Below are 22,250 nucleotides of genomic sequence, written 5' to 3'. Positions count from 1 at the left end.
TGGGAACACATGCCAAAAGCAACTGGAGTTATGGCTGGTCTTTGGGGTTTCCATCTTCATGCAGACCTTGCATGTCCATGAGTTTAACCAATAAATAAAAAAGTCTACATCTGAGCATCTGCTCTGGGAAAATTATTTGTTGGCAGTAAGGCTGGCTCAGAGGGGCAGCTTTCAAAATCACCTGAAAGGCAAAAAGTGAAGTGAAAAATGGATGAAGTGTGGGATTTTTGCCCAGTGAAACTTGTTTCCGAATTCAGTGGGTACAGTGGAAAAACAGTGCAGTTGCCTACAGAGTAAAATGGAATCATTTGGTCAAATATTAATCATTTAGGGAAGTGCAGTCTTCTATTTAAAATCTAGTCCAGAGGGAAACTGGTGGTTTTCAGTGAAGAAATTTCATCTAGTGCAGTTCTGCGTTGAGGTGGCTGTCTGCACCATAGATGGTGACAAGCAAGCTAGTAGAATGTGCATAGGAGAGAGCAAAGCACATCTGGTCACATCAGGCTTACAGGGTGGGTGTTGTTCAATTCAAGGCATTCAACTCTATGTAATTAAGCAGTCTGTGGAAAAAAACCTGGATTTTTCTGTCACTGCAAGCTATGTCTGTGGCATGATAAGAAGTAGCAGAAACCAGAGAATGGCTGGAGTTAAGACAATGGACAATCCTCAGCAAAGAAAAAGTAGTATTTGCCCCCTTTTCTCACCCTCTGTTTTAGCTAAGATTTATGTCCCACCATGGGAAAATCATCACATCAATTTCCAAAAACAACATCAGCATTATCTTGTGGAGAAACAAAGTTCCAGGGAACTGGTGTTGATTGAAAGTTACTTTGAAATAGCAGTGACAGGATGAGAAATTTGAACATCCAGTTGTCTGGATTTGCAATCACTTGGTGCCATCATGTTGTTACCACACAAAACAGAGAGGAATCCTATTTGTAGCAGTACTTCCTTATGGTCTTTTTTTTTCCTTTTTTTCTCTTTTTTTTTTTCTGTTTTTCTTTTTTTCTCTCTCTCTTTTTTTTTTCCCCTGATCGATCCTTGTTGTTGATTACAGTATTTTCAAAGATTTCTCAGGACTTTATAAAACTCTCCAAGATAATGTCTTTGCTATTCTCTTAATAGTGATATGAAGTGATGGTATGTATAATGTGAAAGAAATAGTACAAACCTCTCCCAATGTTGTTACGACATCTAGGAACTTGTCACAATATGTAAGTTTCCATAAGGGAAGTTTTTCCTAGCAAACGGATGACAACATTCTTGTGAATTTGCGTGCCAGCCCAGTAGCTGTTGGCAGAGATTTTTCAGACTGTTTCCAAACTTTGTGAGAGGTAAAGTAGATCAAGATACAGGAATATTCTACACATAGAAGATTCCTGGATGTAGTTCTTAAATATTAAATAGTAAGTTCCCTTTTCTTTAAATCTCTTAGTTGAACTGAAATTTGCTGCCTTGTGAATTAATCTCTGTGGTAGCAGAGTGTATTATGAAATGTTTTAGGTAACTGTAAAAATACATAGCACTCTTTACACATGCTAAACCAACCTATGAAAACACAAATGCCATGCCAGGCAATGGACCATATCTGTCCAGCTACATNTTCTTCTTATGGTTGAAGAAGCTTCCCAAGACATTCACTCCAGTGTGCTTGAACATACATAAAGGATTAATAGATACTAATCACTGAGAAAGTTTCAGCTTCTTGTAATGCCATTTCAATTAATCAATCAATGTTTCTGGGAACCTGTTAGGACTTGGTTGAATGTGATACTGGAGTCTGAATGAGCAGCAACATTGGAGGGACATGCAAGTATCATATCTGAATTCAGAGTATGCAGCGGGGTCTTTTATTACTTACTTTTCTAGACCCATTCACTATGCACATGCGGATGTTTTGAGAGTTCTTCCTGTTCCTTTTTGATCTCTCCTTGTCAGTTGGTGCCATGGAGGAAACATAAGTGCGGTTAGTTGTCTCCAAGACAGTGAAGAGAAACGTTACTCAAGCACCTGTTGCTGTTTAGGAATGGCTGGAAACTTAATGAGCCCCTGAATGTGTTCCACCCTGTCACTTGGGAAGCAAGTAAGGCACCTAAACACAGAATATTAACTCATCGCTCTGCTATCCCCGAACTGATGCCAAGCAGACACAGAAGCCTGTCTGTGAAACACAAACTTCATATATCTGTTTTATCTCATAACTTTTGTGGGAAGATACATACAAAGCAGCACTTGCTTACTGTAATGTAATGCATACCCTTATTCATTCTAATGTCAGACATCTCTCAAATCCATTGCATTGCATTTTCTGGAATTTAGGCTGTACAGTTCTCAACTTCTTCACTGAGTGAGAAGCCTTCATAGAACACAAGCCTCTTCTCAGTAGCAACACTTTATGCAAGATCTAGATTTTCAGTGACATTCCTGGCATTTGTCCGTCAGTTTTTAAAACAGATACTGAACCAAAGCTTATGAGTGCATATAAATTTTTATTTTATCCTGTTTAAGCAAACAGAACTGCTGAATGATTTGTCATGGGAAAAGACAGGCTTCTTACCCCTTCTGCTTTTGAGAGGTAGGGAAAGCTTTCTGAATTTTAAAATCCAGTGGAACTGTCTGATTCAATAGACTTGCCAGTATGCAACATATTGTATCTTTCTGTACAATTACTTTGGGTTGAATTCCCTGGGGCTGTGCTTGAGCAAGGTTTCAGAAGAACCTGGATAGGGATATGGGAATTTGAATCAAGTTTATGTCCTTTTTCTTTTTGTGAGAGCAAAAACAGTTTTAATTTTCTTCTGTACTTAAATTTCTTTTTTTTTTTCTGTACCTACTCAGAGATCTTACCCTGTGACTTTCCTAATTCCATGCAAACACTGAAAGCCTCTCTGCTCCACAGAAATTATTTTTTAAGCTCTAGAAGAGTTATTACTACTTTCACCCAGTTAGTCCTGTTACAAAAGAGAACTTTCAGAGAAAATGAGAGACAGAATTTTCTAGCTGGATGCACAGAAGTTGATGTCCTGTTAAAACTCTTGTAGAAAAGAGAGCAACTGTTGTTGAAGCTTTTGTGTTTAGATATTACTCATAATCTGGCAGCAAAATTAAAGGAAATCTGAAGTAAATGGTAGCTCTAAGCATTTCGTTTTGGAGTCAATGCCATTCACCACCTACAGGAAAGTTCTGCAAATTCCCCTTTTCTCGCAGGAGTTCTTAGGAAGGCTGTGCACATTTACCTAATGCATTTTTTTCTTTTTGATATTTCCATTCTTCTTCCTGTTTTTCTTCCTTGTCAGTCACTGTTAACAGGAAACCTGCAGGGCCTGTCTCTCTCTCCATTTTCTCCAGTACTCAGATATTCTTGCCCAGGCTTCAGTTCATTTTTATCCAATAGGTCCCCATATTCAGAATTCTTTCTAGCCTGGACTCAGGAGCTGGAAAGGACCAGCTGACTTTGTGACACAGGCACCTCCAAATCCTGGATACAGAGATGTGCTGAACACATTAACTGCAGCAACTGGAATTTGAAGGAATTAATTTCTCTCTGATATGCACTTGCCTCAGCTGATATATATATATATATGGAAATACTAAAGTGTGAATGAATTTCCAACCTTTCATTACTCACATACAGTGTTCTTGAAAGTGGGTCATCTGCCTGAGCAGAGGGAAATGCGTAGTGTAGTATAGGTTAAATACTGAGTAGTAAACTATAAGAATGCATGTTTTGGGTGCAAATGGGAACTGATCTAAAAATAGAGGACTTAATATTTGCATTTTGTGGGCTGGTTTTCAGAAGTAGCTCTGTGCATGGGTGGATACAATACATTACACAGTTTTGCAATTTATTTTGAGTATTCATTTTCCAGAGTGGAAGTATATATACAAACATATATCTGTATGTATATGGTTACACATCTTTGTTCCTTCATTCCTGGCTCTCTGGTTTCCATGTTTTATGGTGGTAATCGCTTCCATAGGGTAAACATGTAATTTCCCAGAAATAATTTTGAGAATCAAGGCCAGAAAATGAAATCATCATCGACATTGGATGGTATGCATGTGTCAGGAGTATTTACTGGAGCATTCTTCAAGATATATGCAGTTCTTATTAATCTGTCAGAAACTATATCCTCCAGATCATGAAAGCTCTCGTTTTCTGTCCTGGAAAAAGCTAAAACATAAGTAACTGAAACACAAAATGTTGTTTCCTCTAAAGCTATTACTAGCTGGAAGATTGAGCTTCACAGCATATGTTTTATGGCATAGTTTAATTTTTCTTTGTACAACAACAACCAAAAAAATCCAAATCTAAAATTTTGAAAATAGTTGAATAATTTGACAGTCCATCATCCTGCTGTTTTGCGAAATCAAGAATTTTATCATCCACAAAGAAAACGACATCAGTAATATGAAAGTATTTCTTTGCCTCAAATACATGTTTTTATAAGGTCAGAAAATGAGAGCATGCCATTAAGTTCTTTATCTTTCAGAATAGCAATAAAAATTTGTGAGCTTTGTTATCTTAACTGTTTTTTAAAGAGAACAATATGAGGCCAGACTCTTCATCATTTAGCAGTTCAGTCGCTGCGAAGAATTAAAAATTGGGTGCTCATTACAAAAAGTTTCTTTATTCTAATCCTCAAAAGTAGTTATCATGCTGACTTGAATTATAATTAGCCTTTAAGTAAAAAAGTCCATTATATGATCAATGCATGCAGAATTAATCAGAATTATTACTGGTTCTTTTAGTACCCTCCCAAAGCAACATACTTGCTAAGCAGACAGAACTTAAAAGCAAGGCAAAAATTAGGCTCACTAAAAAGCAATATATGTCATGCAATGAAGCTTCAGGATTTTAGCCAGGTTGTAAGGTTTTACTTCTCTAACTCTAAATGAATCATAAAGACTAAATACGCATTTGGAAATTCTAAACCACAATTGTTTTTCTAACTTTAGAGACTGATTAGGGAGTAAAGATATTGTTTCAAATGCGATGAGTGAGCCAGACAACCTGTTTTAACTGGCAATTTCTGGAGCCAATTCTGAAGTGATGTGAAAAGCCTTAAGAAAGACCTTATAAAATGGGGTTAGGGTTTTTTTTAATCAGATTTCCTAGCACCTTGTTCATTTCCTTCTTAGGAGCTGAATACTCTAGCGTTCCTGAGAGCAAAATTCCCATGGACATCAGGCTATATATAAAGTCCCTCTAATGCCCTTCACAGTGAAAAAGTACTCTCTGACTTGTACAGTCTAAGGCCAGATGAATTTCTGAGAAATTCACTGGAACTAAGTGCTGCAAACAGAGGTAGGGCATGAGCAAGCACAGCTTCATCAACCACCATGAATTGCTCTGTTCCAGGCTCCTGAGAATTTAGCCCTCAGTCCTCTCCAGAGCGCAGGAGTTGCAGTATTTTGGTTTGATAGCAACCTCAGAAATTAAGTTTTAGGGCAGCAGAGGGCAACTTACAGAAAACCAACACAAGCAGCAATGAACCAAATCAATTTAGTATAACTTCATATCTGTTCTCCAAATTGTCTTGCATCTGGGTTTGGGGTTTCTTTTGCTAACTCTTCTATATATCTCCACCTTTGCAGGATTCTTTCAGTAGAGTTAGGCAAGGAAAAGGCATCATACTATTTTGTTTTAAATATGTCTACAAGTGAGCCAGGGTAACACTGAAGACAAGCATACCTTGGTCTCTTTATGTGATTAAAATGAGGACCCTTCCATGTCAGTGCTTGTCAGAAAGGACACTTTGGGGTCTCCCAAGGTCTGTGACTCCTGAAGAATTTGCAGGCTGGCCCATGCCAGACACAAGAATTTTTGGAGAACCATGAGATCTATAGGCTGGAGTTTGGAAGCTCCAAACCTGTCCAACGCTGTGTGTTCAAGCGTGATCATGGTTTTCCTTAAGCCCACGGAGTTGGGTTTTCTGTGTATGGAAAAGGTGGGGTGGATCCACCTTTCCAGAATCCTCCATTCTGGATTGGAGGACATTCTGGATACTTTGAAATGGTTTGCCAGCTCAGAGGTGTGCACACGCAAGTCCTGATCTTGGTACATTCAGACTTCTAAGGGAATGCCGGGGAAAGGTGTGTGTCCTGCCTTGTGGCACACCTGCCAGTCAGCCCAGGAGGTCCAGAACTGCCATGGTCTTGGCAGACATTGAACAAAATATTCCAGGACCAATGAACTATGTAATAAAGGTAAGAATTTGACATTTGAATTTCTCTGGCTAATTCTAGTGCATAGCACTAGATAAGAGTAAGGATGGAAATTACATTACTCCTTTCAAATCCGTGGACTAAAGGTTGGTTTAGTTGCATTTCTATGGCATAGAGAACATAATACAGTAATCTCTTGTAGCTGAGATAGGAAGGTGACGCTGAGACTTACAAGTAGGATAGTAATTTCAGAAATGGAAGTGAATTTATTTCATTGTTGCAGGAAAGTTGGTGCTTTGGGTGCCTTCCTGTAGCACAGGTTTCTTTTTTTAGGCAAACATTGTTCTGGATGGGAAAATGTATGTTATAGTCATTAGAAGAATAATTGCAGAAGGAAGAACCTTCTGTGGGAAAACAGTGTATCCAACAACTACTGTTCTCTGATGATTGCTTGTATCAGCACAGAGCTGTCTTTTTCAGACACTCAGAGTGGATTAGGTCTGTCTGTGAGAACAAAGTTTCAAATAGTGCTAGTGGTGTGTGTCTCAGCTGTGCGATGAAGGCTAATTCTGACCAAATATAGTATTTGAACTACTTTGTGGATAAACATTTGCCAAATTAGAGGTGTTTTAAACAGCAAACAGCATTTCAAATGGTATTTCAACTGTTGCACCTTTTTTAAGCATAAGTCCAAGTTTTAGCCAGTTATGGGTTCCGTAAAACTTGAAGATGACAGTGAGCATGAACTTAAGTGCATCTTAGGGTTAACCTCTAATATCAAAGCTAGTCTCTGCCTCAGCCCATAAATGCTTTGATCATCATAAAGCCAGTTATGAATATGTCTAGATAATAATCCTCATGAAACTTTGACTATCCTCTGAAGTAAATTTCAAGGTGGCTTTTTAATGTTAAATTCTGAGGGGGCTCACATTATGCTGAATGTACAGCATGCCAGTATAGGGCCCTTTTATGGTTCAGACATTTTATGATAAGAGGTAAAAATGAACATTAAAATTGTGAATAGCAGTATATAATTTGCCATCTGACCCACTAGTATTTCTACAGACAACACGTTAGAGGTAGTCTCTTAAAATATCAACATATGAAGCCACTAAAAATTATTCTTAAAATCTTAACACATCACTTCTGTAAACTGGATGAAATTCACAAGCTTGTTGATTTTTTTTAAATACCAGTCTGCCTGTGTTGTGATTAATACAGATTGCTCCAAGTCCTAAAAGCAGATGAATTTTGAGTGCTAAAATTTGTCTTGTTGACATCCTGTGCGATGTGGTGGTTTCTAAGCAGTGATTTCATAAGTGTACCAAAGGGTTAAAGTAGAACAACAAAAGAGCCATCACTTGCTGATGGCTTTCTGTACAGCTGCCAACAATATTTCAAATGAGGGAGTTCCTTACCTTTCTTTCAAAACATAACTGTTTAACTCCTCTTTCCAGATTTTCTATTCCTTGTCCCATCTTTGGCAGGCAAAGAAGCTTGTGGTAGATTCTTACTAGATAAAACTTGGATATTATTGTAAGAAGTTGTAGTGAGATGTTTAGAAAAGTATTGTAAATCTTGGTTACTCTGATTCCTTGCATTCCTCTCAGCATCTCACAGTAGTTTTGAACAAATTCTGAGTTCATTTAAGCAAGAGATTTAAGAACAGGAGGTGCTTCAGTGAATGCCAGAGCCACAATGTTGTCAAACCAAAGTACAGTTATGAACAAGCCTTCAGTGTTGCTTTCCTGCACCTATGTGCCAGCTAAATCATAAAGGTCATATATTTACAACAAAAAGGAAGAACTCTTAGTCCTTCATTTTCTAACCACATTCCTCTATGGCTCTGGAATCTTGTTTGTGTGATGGACTAATCATAATGGTCTCTCCCTTACCTTTGTGTAACAAGGACACCAGCATGCCTTTCTGAGAGGAAGGTGTTTTCTTTACATTTCATATGTCATTGACAGTGTTAATTTTGATAGATTCCTTTTTTTTTTTTTCTATCTGAGTGGCACAAAAGATAGCATAAAGCATGAAGTCGGCAATATTTGCAGAATATAATGGCAGGATACAAGTGGTAAGAGGAATGGGCATTGCTTCTCATGTAAATATTACTCTTCTGAGTAACTGAGACAGAAATGCCAGAAACAAACTTGATACATTTGTTACCTCCACTAACTTTGAATGTTGCAGAAGTAATACCCAATTGAGCATTTTATTTAATGCCTTATGCCGTGGATACACTCAAGAGATTTGAAATATTAGAGAAGACATGGCTTAGTTTTAAATCATCCAAACATGTTGTCTTTTTACTTAGAAGCTTAGTTCAGATGGCAAATCAGATCTGTCTTTTAATCTACTTATGCTTAGTAGCAGCATAGAGGGAAAATTGCATGGGTTTTTTGATGTAGCCAGACCAGGTTTTAACTGCTGCGGTTTGTTTCATGTGTGATAAGAATACAGTGTTGGATCACGTTCAACTTGGCATCCACCATAGCCACTGCGTCTCTCTCAGCAGAGCTGCTACTCAGACAATCAGTTCCTAGTCTCTGCTAACACACCACTTTTTCCACTCCACATTTGAAAACATTTTAAAACTCTGTGCCATGTAAGACCTGTATTCTACTTATCCTGAATAAACCACCAGCTTCTTTCATTATCAATTCCACTAGCTTTGGCAAAGCATCTTTTTCTTACCTCTTTAGAGATTTTGGGGGAAGGTGGGGTTTCTTCTTGGACTTCGGCCAGAAGTTTTCTTGTGGTATGCAACTGGTATAGTCCTGAGCAAAAAGCAAGAATTTGACTCAAAAACTGTGCATCAACCTCTGAGTGACACTTCTAAGCCTTACCACTGAAAAGATTGAATCAAGTAGGCACTGCATATTTCTTCTGCCTGAAGTCATAATAAGCTGGCCAAGAAATTAGCCCTGGCAAAATTCAATATTATAACAATATGGATCTAATGAGTACCTTCTCATTCTAAAATAAATTATTGAAGCTGCATTGTTCTTCATTTACTGACATTAAAGTGCTTCCATCTGCAATGACAACCTTATGTTACTCTTGCTGGTGTGCAAGACTTATATAAACTGTAAGGGTTCTTTTGTATGAAAGCAAAAAAAACCCACATGCTTCTCTGTGACATGTTTGTCTCAGTTTATTTCTTTGTTGCCATATTTTCAGCCATGACCAGCTGGAACTTTGTGTAAGAAAGCTCATTATTTTTTGTATTTTTTTATAACCTAAATTGGGGTCTTTGAGTGCTTTCTATGGCCCTCAATATAGCCACATGAAAGATTTCTCTGGTTATAGGTTTGCTTTGAACTGTTAATGATGGATTGCTGATGAGAGCACAGATGAATGTGCAAGAATACTTCATAATTTGCTCGCCCTGTGCAGCATACCTGCACTTCTAAGGAGGGAAAGAGGTGAAGAGAAATATTATTCAACTGCTCCTCTGCACTGTCCGTATGTTGTCAATAATGGTATCACTACAGGATTATGACACATCTGTCTTTTAGCTATTTGAAAAGGCATTTGATGGGTAATTTTTAAATTCAGGGATATTTTTAAAAGGCTAATAAATAAGTATTAATTGGGTTACACTGCTGATTTTAAAATTTATAATAGGTTGTGGGCATATCTTCTTGATTCAAATTTATGGGGAAAAAATGCAAGATTAATTAGCAGGAAACCTTATTCAGGAGAGTTTGTGAAGGAAAGCATATGGCTTATTAATCTTCCATTATCCCTCTTCAGGCACGGAGATAGATAATAAAATATGGCCTTACTCAATGGCTCAGTGCTGTTTCTGCTGCAGCTCTGCTTGATTCCTGCTATTTGTCTGTTCTGTTTGTACAAATGAATGTGAAGGAAGGGGACAGAACACAGAGAGAATGAGGAGAGCTGTGGCTCATTCCCAGCTGTTCACAACCAGAGATGTCTGGGTGCAGAGAACTGAAGTATTTTACTGTCAGAGTGAGGAGGGAGAATACCATGGTGCTTCAAGTCTCTGACTTGAAAGGAGTTTTAACACATTACAACAGTACCATCTGGCCTCTCCATTTGTCATTGCTTTATCATACACTTACCATGTCTGCCCATCTATTCATGTGCTGCAATAGAAAGCTACACGTGACTGAAATGAACTGTCCCTTTCTAAGTTTTGGAATGCTCAGAACCCTCTTCCTACCTTCAGACTTGCTTTGATTAGTTGAGTGTGTTACGCTACAGACCAGGTTGCGTATTAACAGTCCTTAACCTCATAAAAACCGTGTTTGACACCTTCTGCTTCATTTGCATTTCATGTGCTGTGTGATGGCTTGCTACAAGAATTTATGCTGATGAAAGTAACCCACGATGAAAAGTACTTCTGTATAACTGTTGCGTCATAGCTGGACAGCTGTAAGCAATACAGGGGAAAATACTATTCAAAATAAACTAGTGTTACTATAATTACATACTGCTAAATAAATAAACTAACATTCCTCTCGTATTTTTAAAGGGCGAACCAGGTTTCATTGGTCCTCAAGGAGAACCTGGCTTGCCAGGGCTACCAGGAACAAAGGTAAGGGTGGTCGGCCAGCACTCTGATGCGAAGCCCCTAGAGCTGATGTCAAATTCAACTTCCTAAGCAAGTAGTAGGGACTTAGACTGTACTAATGGAGGTGAATGTGGAAAGTCATAGTTAATGGAGCAGTGCTTTGAGATAGATCCATATATATAGACATATATATGTATGTATGTATGTATATATATTGGTACCCTCAAAAAGTTTGAAGGCAGATGTCTCATAACTTAGGTCAGTAAATACCCTTTTTTCATGTTAGAATCCAAAACTGACTTGTTCAAGAGCCAGAATATACATGACTAAAGAAACTATATTTTCATAAATATGATGTATTTTAAAAAAATGGCTTGAAAGTGTGTGCAGGAATTAGAATTTTGATACTACACACCAGGCTGAAAATACAGAAAACGTAAACCTCTGTTTCTTCTGTTGGCTTTGTTTCTTTGGTCATGCTAAAGACTGCCCAGTATTTTCCATATATGTGTATCTGTTGCAATAGGGTGACAGAGGAGAGGTGGGCCCTGTTGGGAAGGGTGAGCGAGGTGAGCCTGGAGTCCCTGGACCAAAGGTCAGTCTGATTTTATAATGGAAATGTTTTGTTAGTTTTATACCTTATGAATACATCTTTTCCTGCTGAGAAGTAGAACAAAACTTGGTGAGTGAGCTTCTAAGTGGAAATGCTGCCAAATACTCTACTTCAGTCCAGAAGACAATGGCAGTTTTGTGTTCACAGCTGTGGAACTGCAGTCTGAATGGACTCTTATTTGGTCTACAAAGTAAAGGCACTACCTACATACACTGTCATGAAATTGGCCTAATTCTTTCCAGCTGAAGTCCTGACCTCCAGGTCCCTAACTTTCAGCATCAGTGTTTGAACTCTTTGACCAGTGTAGCTATTGAATGCAGAGAAAATCCATTTTGCATGCTGTTTTCTAACTCTCTGAGAAAGAGATCAGTCTAACTACATTTTAGTGGTGTCTTAATATTTCCCTCTGTGTCAATACTGTCAAGTTTTTCTTTCCTAATGCATCTTGAAAATAATAAGGCCAATTCTGCGCTCCTTGGCCTGTTAGTTTGTATCCAGCTGAACAGTTGGGAAAAGAAGTTGTGGTAACACTCTATTTTAATCTCCTTATATTAGAATATTTAACTATCTTCTCTATCTTTTGGCTATCATTTCTCAGGGGCTATGGAATGACAAAGGCCATTCCTGAAAACCACTGTTAATGATGCCTGCTGTTTACTAACACCAATATTACTTTTCCTTTGGAAGGATGGAATCTGTGCCTTTGCACTCTGGTGTTAAAGAATATATTAATCTGGGCACTATTAAATTCAGTGCCTTTACAGATTCATTATCTTGGTAATATCAAATGAAGTATTTCTGTTGTTCCATACTGTAGTTAGTCATTACTAATTTCTTTTTCTCTGCACTCCCATTTCTCTATGATTTCTCTCCTATCTTCCTTCAAACAGGGGAAAACAGGTGAACCTGGATCTAGAGGCCCAAAAGGGTCAAAGGTTAGTAGTAAAGAAACTGTCTTTAGTGGAGTAATTAACATGATGATTTTTAGGATCGATTATTTGTAACATTTCAGAGAAACTTCGCTTATCTTTTTAAAAGAACACGTAACAATCTGCAGTGTTCTTTATAAGTGAAATCTTCTGACTTCCAAATTTAGCTATTGAAGTCAAAACTTACGTGTTTTGAACACTGTGATTCTAATCCTTTTTTGTGTTATAACATCCATTCCACTCTGCTCTGGTTTTCCTCATGCAACTTGGTTTCTCTCTGTGTAACTGATGTGGGTTAGTCCTCCCACATGCCAGGACCCTACACCTGACTGTGCTATTATATAACTTTGTGGATCCACACTTTGGTGAGTTACGAATCAGTGCTATCCCCAGTACTGCAGGCTGAGATATGATGATCAGAAGTCGTACAAAGGCAAGAGCTGTCAGTTGCATTGCTGTTTTACTACTTAAAATACTCTACTTTGAGTATATCTAGCTATCCACCTGTCTCTCAGTAGATATAACTGGTTCACATATATGGAGAGATAAAATGTATGTTTTTTCTGTTACCTTATCTGCTGTGCAAATTCTGTTCCCACTGGATTCCTTCAAAGTAAAAGCAAAATGAAAATATATTTGTTTAGGCGGTTATTGAGTCTGTCAGAATAAAGGTGACAAGACAATGTAGGCCAGTATGATACTTTTTGCAGTACTTGTAAGGTCCTTGAAGAGTGACCTTAAGTGCTTAAGGAGATGATTAAATAAGTGCCATTTAAGCTCATTTATTTTCACCAGAAAGAAGCATTGGAAAACTAATCGAGGGATTAAAGTATCAGAGTGAGAGTATAAGAGTAAATCAGCCTCTCGTTTGGCTATACTACCTGGGCACCTCCCACAGGTGCCAAAATTATAAAGATATCCCTTTTAATTTCCTTTTTATCAAAAAATTATATACAATTTTCATTTTACCTGCGTACCTGTCATGAAAATCTAGCCCACAGAAGTCAGTCTAGTGGTTGAGAACTTCATTTTTTAATAGTTCAATGGCATGTTCACTTGCTGCTGCCAAGGCAACACTGAAAGGAAAGGCAGATAGCACAACCTTAATTATGCCCTGCCACCAGCCTGCTCTCCATATGTCTTCATTAGCCCTATGAAAGTTTTCTGTTTTCTATGTGTTTTGTGAATTAGTCATTCTCTGGTGAATTAGTCATTTTTCCATGACTTTACCAAAGTTCTCTAGATTTCAGCAGGAGCGAAAGTTGCATTCTTACCCATATTAATTTCAAGTAATATAAAAACATAAGATCTTGCTGTGAAAGTGACTGTGAAATGAATTATGAATGCTGGGTTATGAATGCATATATGTTTGAAATTCCCTCCATCATTTCAAACATACTACTAATAGGAAGAAAAAGCTATGTGTAAGTTGGCAGTGATCTTAAGCCTTTCACAGAAAGGGAGTCAAGAAACTCTAATGCTGACAGTAATGTTGTGCTTGTAGGGGAGGCAATGACTCAGAGTGGGAAAGTTGAGAAAGTGGAGTCATGATCACAGAAAGAAAAGTTATACATTTTGAAACACACCTTTGAAGAAGTTGTTGACTGTTTTCAGACTGAGTGATTTAATTTCTCTAGTGTTTCTTCAAGCTTTTGATAATAATGTCATTTAGAAGAGGGACGTTATATAAATTATATAAATTAAGTTATAAGTTATATAAATTACTGAATTTGTTCCTCGGTGTTTCTTACTCCAAACCAATACAGCACTCTAATAATTCACACAGAACTAAGTTCATCATTGTCAAGTTCATCATTACACTGATTTTTCTTTTCATTAAGATCCACATTCTGTTTAGAATGAGAGACCAGCCCTTTAAACCAGTTTATATAAGAAAACATATTTGAAAGGGAAGAACTACGTGATATATCGTTAAATGGCATATCTGTTTTCAAATATCATTTTTACATAGGGTGATACAGGTGACAGAGGTGACATGGGATCTGCAGGTCCACGGGTAAGTCTACTTTTCATCACAGCTCTTTGTATTATATTCTTAGATTCAGTTCACATGACCTGAAATTGTAGCAGTAACTCTAGTAAAAACTCGAGATGAAATTGGGCACTAGACTCTGTTGGAACGTTGTTGCTAACGTTGTTGCTAACTCTGTTGCTAACTGGCCTTTAATATGACTAACATCCCAACTGCAAGTCTCCTGTTCACAGTTTGTGGGCTGGATGTTACATGCCAGATGTTCTGACATTGTTCACAGCCAATACAGAACTAGAGTATCAAACTGCTTAAATATTTCCCCTTGAAAGTTTCGTATATTTGCTTTCCCACTGCAGCACACCTCACTGTGTACTGACCTGCTTATTTATCTTTTTTTTTAAAAAAGTTTGTTTCTTTTTTAAAACAATCTTAATTTTAATGCTAATCTTTGTGTTTTGTAGTAGTATGTTGTAAGTACAGTAAGATTCCAACACCACACAATCAACTTAAAGCATGTGTCAGTGGTTAAGAGTCTAGAATAGTCTTTGGCAGTTGTCTCAAAATTTTTATGGAAAATGTATTACAGGGACCACCTGGACAGAAGGGTGATCAAGGTGCGACAGAGATAATTGATTATAATGGCAATATCCATGAAGCTCTGCAGGTATGCAAACATAAGGTTGGATTGGCTTAGTCTAGTCTGGGAAAAAGAAGTTGGACAGCATTGTATTTCTCTTTTGCATAAACCTTGAATACGTTTTGTGTGCAAAATTGTTGAGCTTATTAGTCAGCAATCACTTTCTATATTTGGAAACCAGGTTTTCTGTTTGGTGTTAGACAAACTGTTTCCTTGATAAAATTTAGCTGAGTGTATTGGTTCCATGTCCCCTGGAGAATACTGACATCATCTAATGAGGATAAAGCTGATTCATTGCTGGCTCTGGTGTTTAGTGCTGAATTCATGTAATAAACCACATACACAGGTTCAACAGAAGTGTCTGCTTTTCAGTTCATGTAGTATAATATTGACCTTTCTTTTTTTCCTTGTTTTTCTCTTCCTCTTCCTATAAAATGCAAAGAGCAGAATATTTGAGATTTGGAAACCATATAACATGGTTCCATTAGCAAGCTGTGGATTCAATCAGCAACTTGAGTATGTTAAATAGAGCAAGCACCGGTCTTCTCACTTATTCATTTCTGGAAAACCTATTTTGACTGGTGTGCAGAAAAGTGTGGAGGATTAAAGTGGGGTTACAAAAAGAATGAATGAGTGTTTGCATAAAAGCAAAGGACCAAGATGACATATGTCATTGCAGTCAAGGTGATTTACATTGCAGTATACTCAGATGCAAATTCTGTGCAGTATAACTCCACTGAAGTGAATGGCTTGCTTATGTGCAACTGAAGACTGGATTTGGCTCATTGTGTATCTGATCACTTTCTCACTGGAGCCAATGAACTTTTTTTTTGCATTTAGTCAGTGGGAGTGGGTAAATGTCTGACCATGTTTTCAAGACTCTTTTGGAAAACAAAAAAATCTCATTGCCTTTACTAAAATCTAAAAGCCTGTATGTTGTTAAGGCGAAGTCCACTCTTTCATTGTGATTGGTATCTATGGGGAAGTCTGCAGAGGCATGTTGTGAGGCTTTGCATTATATCTATCTCATTTGGTTTGCTTGTATAAGGGAATTCAGGCACACATCTTTCAGTCCACTCTCTGAGTTACATGCCTAAAGTAGCCTGAAATTAATGTTGTATATTACCAGACACAGATTTACCAGGGGCTTTAGCCCCTATATCTCCTGTATTCTGTCTTTGTATCTTAACTCTGGCATCAGTGTTACTTTCAAGCTTCCTCAGAAAACCTGCAGCACATAAAGAAGCCTTAAAAAGCCTTTTGCAGTGGTTGAAACATATTAGGAAGCCCTTATCCCATTGCAAATCATTTCAAATGTCATCACCTTCTGATTCAGGGCAACAAATAATTGATATTAATGGGAATGGCTGTGCAGGGAGGGTGTAAGTAAGATTATACAGGATCAGTTGAAAATATGCTTGCCAAATCCGGCTCAGTCCTTTCAGATGGCATACACCCATTTCTAAGTCTCTTGGTGCCAAATTCTCTGAGATTTGCAGTTTTCTCATGGAAGTATATGAGAACTTCCAGTGCTCAGCACTGACTGAGAACTTGCACATAATTTGCCCTGCTGATTTAAGAAGTTGACAAGAGATTGCAAGTTCTGGGCTGCCTGGCTATTTTTTATAATTCAATAATAAATCATCACGCAGTCTAGCAATTCAGTTACTTTGCCTCTTGCCTCCTGTTCCATCTCATGTGTCAGTGGAGAATGTCTTAGTCCATCAGCACTGAAAATTGCAATCCTAAAATTGTCATCACAGTCCCAGCAAGACCCCTGCTGAGAGTATGTGGCTTTCACTTGGAAGATCGCATACAAAATTCATATCTCTTTGAGAATTGCTCCTTGGACTTACTCTGCAGAATTTCCCAGGGCAAAAAGCAGTAGCTTCGAAAGTATAACATTTGTAGGAACTACAGCATTAGATATTAAAAAACCTTCTGCTGTAAAGGAATCTGTTAGTGAGAATGAGTAAACAGTAATTTGCAATGGTTATTTTAGATTTTCATATCTAGATAAACTGAACTTTTCAGTGTCTTTAAAGTTCTTGATATGTTTCCATTAATATGTTAAAATACAAAGGATACAAGTATATTAAAGCCATGTGTTAGAGAACAATTTTTTCAAGCACTTTGTATTAAGCAGGTTCCAGATTCTTGCCAACAGTATGTATTGTTGCATTGACGTGAAGATTCTTTTAAAGCTTAAAATAGAAGATCTGCAAACCTTTATTTGCACATAAAAAAAATAAGTAAAGCAAAATATTTCTTGTTTCGTGTAGGCCAATAAGTTCTTCCTTCAAAAGGAAAGCATGTGCAAGCTGCAGTATTTCGAGGTTTTACTCTGTTTAAAAATATAGAAAAGCATTTAAGTGAGTTTTAAGCATATTTTCACTTGCCTTTAAATTCTTTGGCAAAAAATAGTGTTAGGTCAAGATATTTTGCCTCCTTCCATGATTAAAATATCTTTTGTCTTTCCAAACATTTAAAGCAGAATTGTAGTATGTATAGGTGGGTTGTGAACTGGCAGTTTCGGATTTTTATATGAAAATCAGTCTTATATCTCCACTCTAGGAATCGTTTCTATTAATTAAACATTAGTGCAAAACCTGCAGACATTACAAAGCATTGGGCTAGTCTTCCAGTCAACTTATGACACCAAATCATCATGTTTTCCTAAAAAATTTTAACAAACCTTTTTGAAGACTTCTGCTATGATTCTGCTATTTAGTCATCATTAATTTGATCTCTTAAGTTGCACAAAAGCCTGCAGTTTTCACCTGTGTAAAACCCTAATCCCCATAGAAGCCAAGAAGCTAGTACAACACCAAGAGTTAAAAGTAACAGGATTTTTATTCATGTTTTTGGAGGTGTGATCTCTCCCAGATTCAGCAGAGGTTCTGTGACAATTATAACTTTAGCAAGCAGAATAATTTATATAATTGTTTAATTCTGCTAATGATGTCTCCTGTTAATGCATTTTGCCAACAGAGGATTGCCACCCTGACTGTCACGGTAATTCCTATTGCATGACTTACGGTGTGTTGTAAAACTTCTCCTTTGTGTTGCAACATGTTCATAATTCTGCTAGCTCAGGACGTGTCTTCATTGGATGTCATATGGTTCATCATAGCATGTATTTATTTGTTTGTTTGGTGTTCCCATAACAGAAAACCCATTGTTGAAAGCCACCCAAAAATGGAACCGATTCTGCTCCTGCTGAATTAATGGCAAAACTTAAGTTTACTTAACCAAGAAACCAGGAAAACAAAGAACTCAGTACTTTAGGTACACATCTAGGCAGACAGCTGCTTTGGAATATTTGGTGTATGTTCCTCTCTTGGGTGTCTACCTGGGAGTCAACTGAAAACATGAAGCAGGATTTGAGTACCAAATGACCTTATTTTCAGGTTGGAAATTCAGTTCTTTCAAATTGGCTTGTGAAGAAATTTCATTTGGGAGTTTTCAGGCCAGATGAAAATTAAACATTTTCTGTAAAGAAAGCTTGCCTCAGTTACTTTACTTACTATAAATAAGTTAAGTAGAAAGCCCAAGTATGAGGAATTCTGTTTTCCCATCTTATCAGATCTCAGAAATAAAGTTAAAATTTCCAGGACCTGTCCCTAAATGTGTGGACAACTGAAGACTTCAGTCTTCTTACTCCAGTCAATTTCTGTAGGAGGTTTAGCTGCATCCAGCCGGACACAGTATCTGAGAATAGTGACATAGGACATAGAGACACCACATAGGAGATGCATATAGTCCTGCAAGTTCAGCCACTCCTTAAAGCTGCAGACTTGGTATAAACAGATTATTTTATTATTCTTTTTTGGTTCAAGTTCTTCACTGCAAGATTGCTGTTAGTCATATTTTCCCATCTGTACATACCCTTTCTTTGTGTTAATTCAGGGAATTTTTAAATGTTGTTGTGGGTTTTTTTTTAAAGCATCCTCACTGTGCACCATCCAGACCAGTATTTGATACGTGGCACTGTGTCCACAATCTGAGGTAGAAATGAATGAAATTACTCCATGGTACTTTCACAAAGTACTGGGTATCCCCAAATGCACTTAACATCTTCTAGCAGAATCCTCTTTGCAATCAGTTGGAGATTTCTCCTGATCTTCACTTGTTTTGAGTCAGGCTGTGAGAGCTGTCAAATGTGGCTGAGGTGAGTTTTGGTCTTCCTTCAATTAAGAGGAGCTTTGCCATTTCCTCAATAGGAGCAGAGGACTTTATGATAAAATATGACCTGAACTGTTCTTTTAACGCTGTTTTTTGTGGTACCCTTCTGGTTGTTGGAGAGTTGTCATAGATTAACAACTTGTCCATAAATGGTCTTGGTTCCCTTTGTGTTCAAAATCTAACCCATTTTGTTACAGTGGCTGTATTAACATTCACCCTGTGCTTACATGGCAAGTTCTTCAGGAATTTATTTAAAAGCTGAGAGGTTTGTATGTTCTATTTAGGGACCACCAGGACCACCAGGACCCCAAGGGCTGCAAGGGCCAAAGGTGATCTTCCTTATTTTACCCATTGTATCTTAAGGGTGGAGTGTTTTTCAAATGATGTATGCACACAGGTAAAAGGAGCTTTCTGGTACAGCTTATTTAACTGTAATTTTACCAAATATGGCATTTTTCCAACTTTGTATCCCAGATTCTTTAACTGTAGCTTTCCAGAATAGGTGCTTTGATTGGTTACCACACACAGATGCTCAACTAAGAGCCAGAAAAATTAATTAGTACCGAAAGTGTGCAGAAGCATCTAACTCAGGGGTCTGCACTGAGGCTGATTCTTAGGACATTGCAAAGTAGCCGCACAACCAGACAGTGGCTCCTATGCCTCACTTCTGGCTGAGTGGGAATGAGGGAGGCAAAACTGTGTGCAAGATACCACTGGACACAGTATGAGTGGATGTGAATGCAGCTTTTGTCATGGTGGTACCCACCCAAATAAGTACAGTATTTTCTAATGTTGGTAAAAATTAAAACAGGAGCCTGTGGGCAGGAGCCTGGCTGGAAACCCAGGCCTGCTAATACCACCTGGCTGGTTCTATACGTATACCAGAAGGGTTAGTGAGCAGCCCACACAGAGGCAATGAATACCATATGCTGCACTGTTTCTATAAAATTTAAATAATAAATTTGCTTATACTTCAAAAAAAAGTGTTGAAGTTAGTGGACTCTCTCTAAATTGCTTTTAAATTAGTTGCTATATTTCTCTGTTTCTTAAATACTAGATATCGCATGTTCCCTCAGTGTCTCTAAGCTCTTCCAAGAGCAAATATTTGCGTCTTCAACAACAAAACTAGACATTTCAGTTTTAGACTTCATCCAGTCTTTCATATGGAGGTACATCACAATACACATGTTCATTGTTTTGAGAAATTGTGAGAAACAAAGTTCATTCTTCTATGTGAAAATTGATAATAGAATACACAATTAAGTGTGCAGAAATTACTTTTTGTGTTATCATCTACCCAGCATTTCTGCAGCCCAGAGTATATTGTAAAACACAGAGGAGTTGGAGTGTGGAGGAGGTTATATTCCTTCATATAGATGAGCATTTTCATTCAAAATCTATGACATAAAGCAGAATTCAACACTATGAGAGTTTGTTTCTGATATCATAGACTCTACCCATCAGTGTTATTTGCTCCCTTAGAGAATGCTTCTCAGGAACTGGTCGTAGGACAGTGTTGTGAATGTGAACTCTTTCACTGGATGATTCATATTAGTCAGGGAAAGAAAAGATGAAGTCTCTGTGTACCTTACATAAGTTGAGAGCCATGATTCCACATTCGTTGTGGTAGTGGGCAAAGTTTCCATTGGATTGGGGTCTTTTCACTCCTGGGATTTTGTCTTCTTTTCATTTCTTTTTATGCACTTGTCTGGTCTTTATGCAACCCAAAGTTTCTGTAGTCTTAATCAGCAGGGCTATTTTTTCGATATAGGAATTATACATATGTTGGGTTTTTTGGAATAATATTCCCTGGCTTTTTTTGTTTTTAATTATTGCAATTTCTCTGCCTCTTTTCTCAAATGTCTGGGACAACTGGGATAATGCAACTCCATCTTATCTTTTGCAGGGTGAACCAGGATCCCCAGGAACGCCAGGAGTTGATGGAGAGCAGGTACATTATGTGTAAATCACATAGTGAAGAACACGTGAGCAATCATATTTCAAGGTTATTTCAAGAAATTTCCATGATCCCAAGCTGTAACTTAGATTTCATAATCTAAATTAATACTATTATGATAGCATTTAATAAAGATTATTATTATGTTGCTGCATAGATCACTCTGTGATCTAATAATGTCTGCATTTCTGCATTGTAATAGCAAAGGTATATGCATGCACGTGACTTATTCAGCTTATTAGGATCAAAGCTAGAATTCTGTTGGTGTTTCTGGTTTTTTTACATAACTTGCTGAATAAGTCCATATTTTAGGGTCTTAAGGGCTCAAAAGGAGATACAGGTGATCCTGGAATGCCTGGAGAAAAGGGAGGAATTGGACTGCCTGGCCTGCCAGTGAGTATGAAAAAATAATTACTTAATTTTAGCTGAAATACTTTTATTTTTTCTCTCTTACATTGTCAGGAATTTCCAACAGTGCTGATAAATTGCAAACAGGACAGAAAGCACTGGGGAGAAAATTCTGAGATTGTTCTGCAGCTAATCTAGGAGGATGTGTAACATTGTCAGAATTTTTCATTACGCTTACAGTCAAAAGCAGTATTGCATTGGGAAGAGGTCCAGAATTGTACCTCTCTTGTAATATGCGGCACAACTCGGTCAAGTGTAGCTTGTAGGAAAAAGGAGCTATGTTTTGAACACTTGTCAGGAATTTCAGATGACTTAGATTGAGGAGCAAGAGAAAATGCATCAATATTTATGGGATGCATTCTTCATATATATATATATAAAATTTCCCAGTAAAAATAGAAACTGTTCTGAAATCGTATCCATAGTAGAATATATCATGAGTGGAATGTCAGATTAAGGAATTGTCAGGAATATCCTGCCACAATTGATAGCTATCAATATAAAAGCATCCCTTTACATTTGTTAACAATTATTTATAAAGTAATCCCAAAACTTTTAAAAAGGGTTTCCTTTATATGTGTGCCGTCTTACTATTTTTTAAAATTAGAATTATTTGCAAATAAATATTGTCATTTCTAGATTGATTGCTAATAAGATTAAAGCTGTTTATAAATGCTGTTTCCTAATGATTTTGTAGGGAGCCAATGGTATGAAAGGTGAAAAAGGAGATGTTGGTTTCCCTGGTGCCCAAGGTCCTTCAGTAAGTCTCAGTGCGGTGTTGCAATGAACACAGGAGTCCAGCAATGGTTCTCCA

The 22,250-nt window shown here is 37.5% G+C and overlaps 1 protein-coding gene across 2 annotated transcripts in view; it reads left to right on the top strand.

Annotated features, from left to right (window-relative positions):
- The window catches only part of COL25A1 (collagen type XXV alpha 1 chain), a 308,636-nt gene that overhangs the window by 262,053 nt on the left and 24,333 nt on the right, over nucleotides 1-22,250 (top strand). For both annotated transcript variants that reach the window (XM_017805805.1, XM_017805804.1), the window contains exons 19-28: nucleotides 10,676-10,738; nucleotides 11,241-11,309; nucleotides 12,218-12,262; nucleotides 14,229-14,273; nucleotides 14,836-14,913; nucleotides 17,878-17,901; nucleotides 19,356-19,400; nucleotides 20,978-21,022; nucleotides 21,341-21,421; nucleotides 22,134-22,196. In XM_017805805.1, the coding sequence (XP_017661294.1) occupies nucleotides 10,676-10,738; nucleotides 11,241-11,309; nucleotides 12,218-12,262; nucleotides 14,229-14,273; nucleotides 14,836-14,913; nucleotides 17,878-17,901; nucleotides 19,356-19,400; nucleotides 20,978-21,022; nucleotides 21,341-21,421; nucleotides 22,134-22,196 (558 nt within the window). The remainder of the gene's footprint in view (nucleotides 1-10,675; nucleotides 10,739-11,240; nucleotides 11,310-12,217; nucleotides 12,263-14,228; nucleotides 14,274-14,835; nucleotides 14,914-17,877; nucleotides 17,902-19,355; nucleotides 19,401-20,977; nucleotides 21,023-21,340; nucleotides 21,422-22,133; nucleotides 22,197-22,250) is intronic.

This window comes from Lepidothrix coronata, unplaced genomic scaffold (genome assembly GCF_001604755.1).
Source record: "Lepidothrix coronata isolate B3197 unplaced genomic scaffold, Lepidothrix_coronata-1.0 Scaffold13, whole genome shotgun sequence".
Lineage (NCBI taxonomy): Eukaryota > Metazoa > Chordata > Aves > Passeriformes > Pipridae > Lepidothrix > Lepidothrix coronata.
This window is presented reverse-complemented; position numbering and strand designations above follow the sequence as displayed.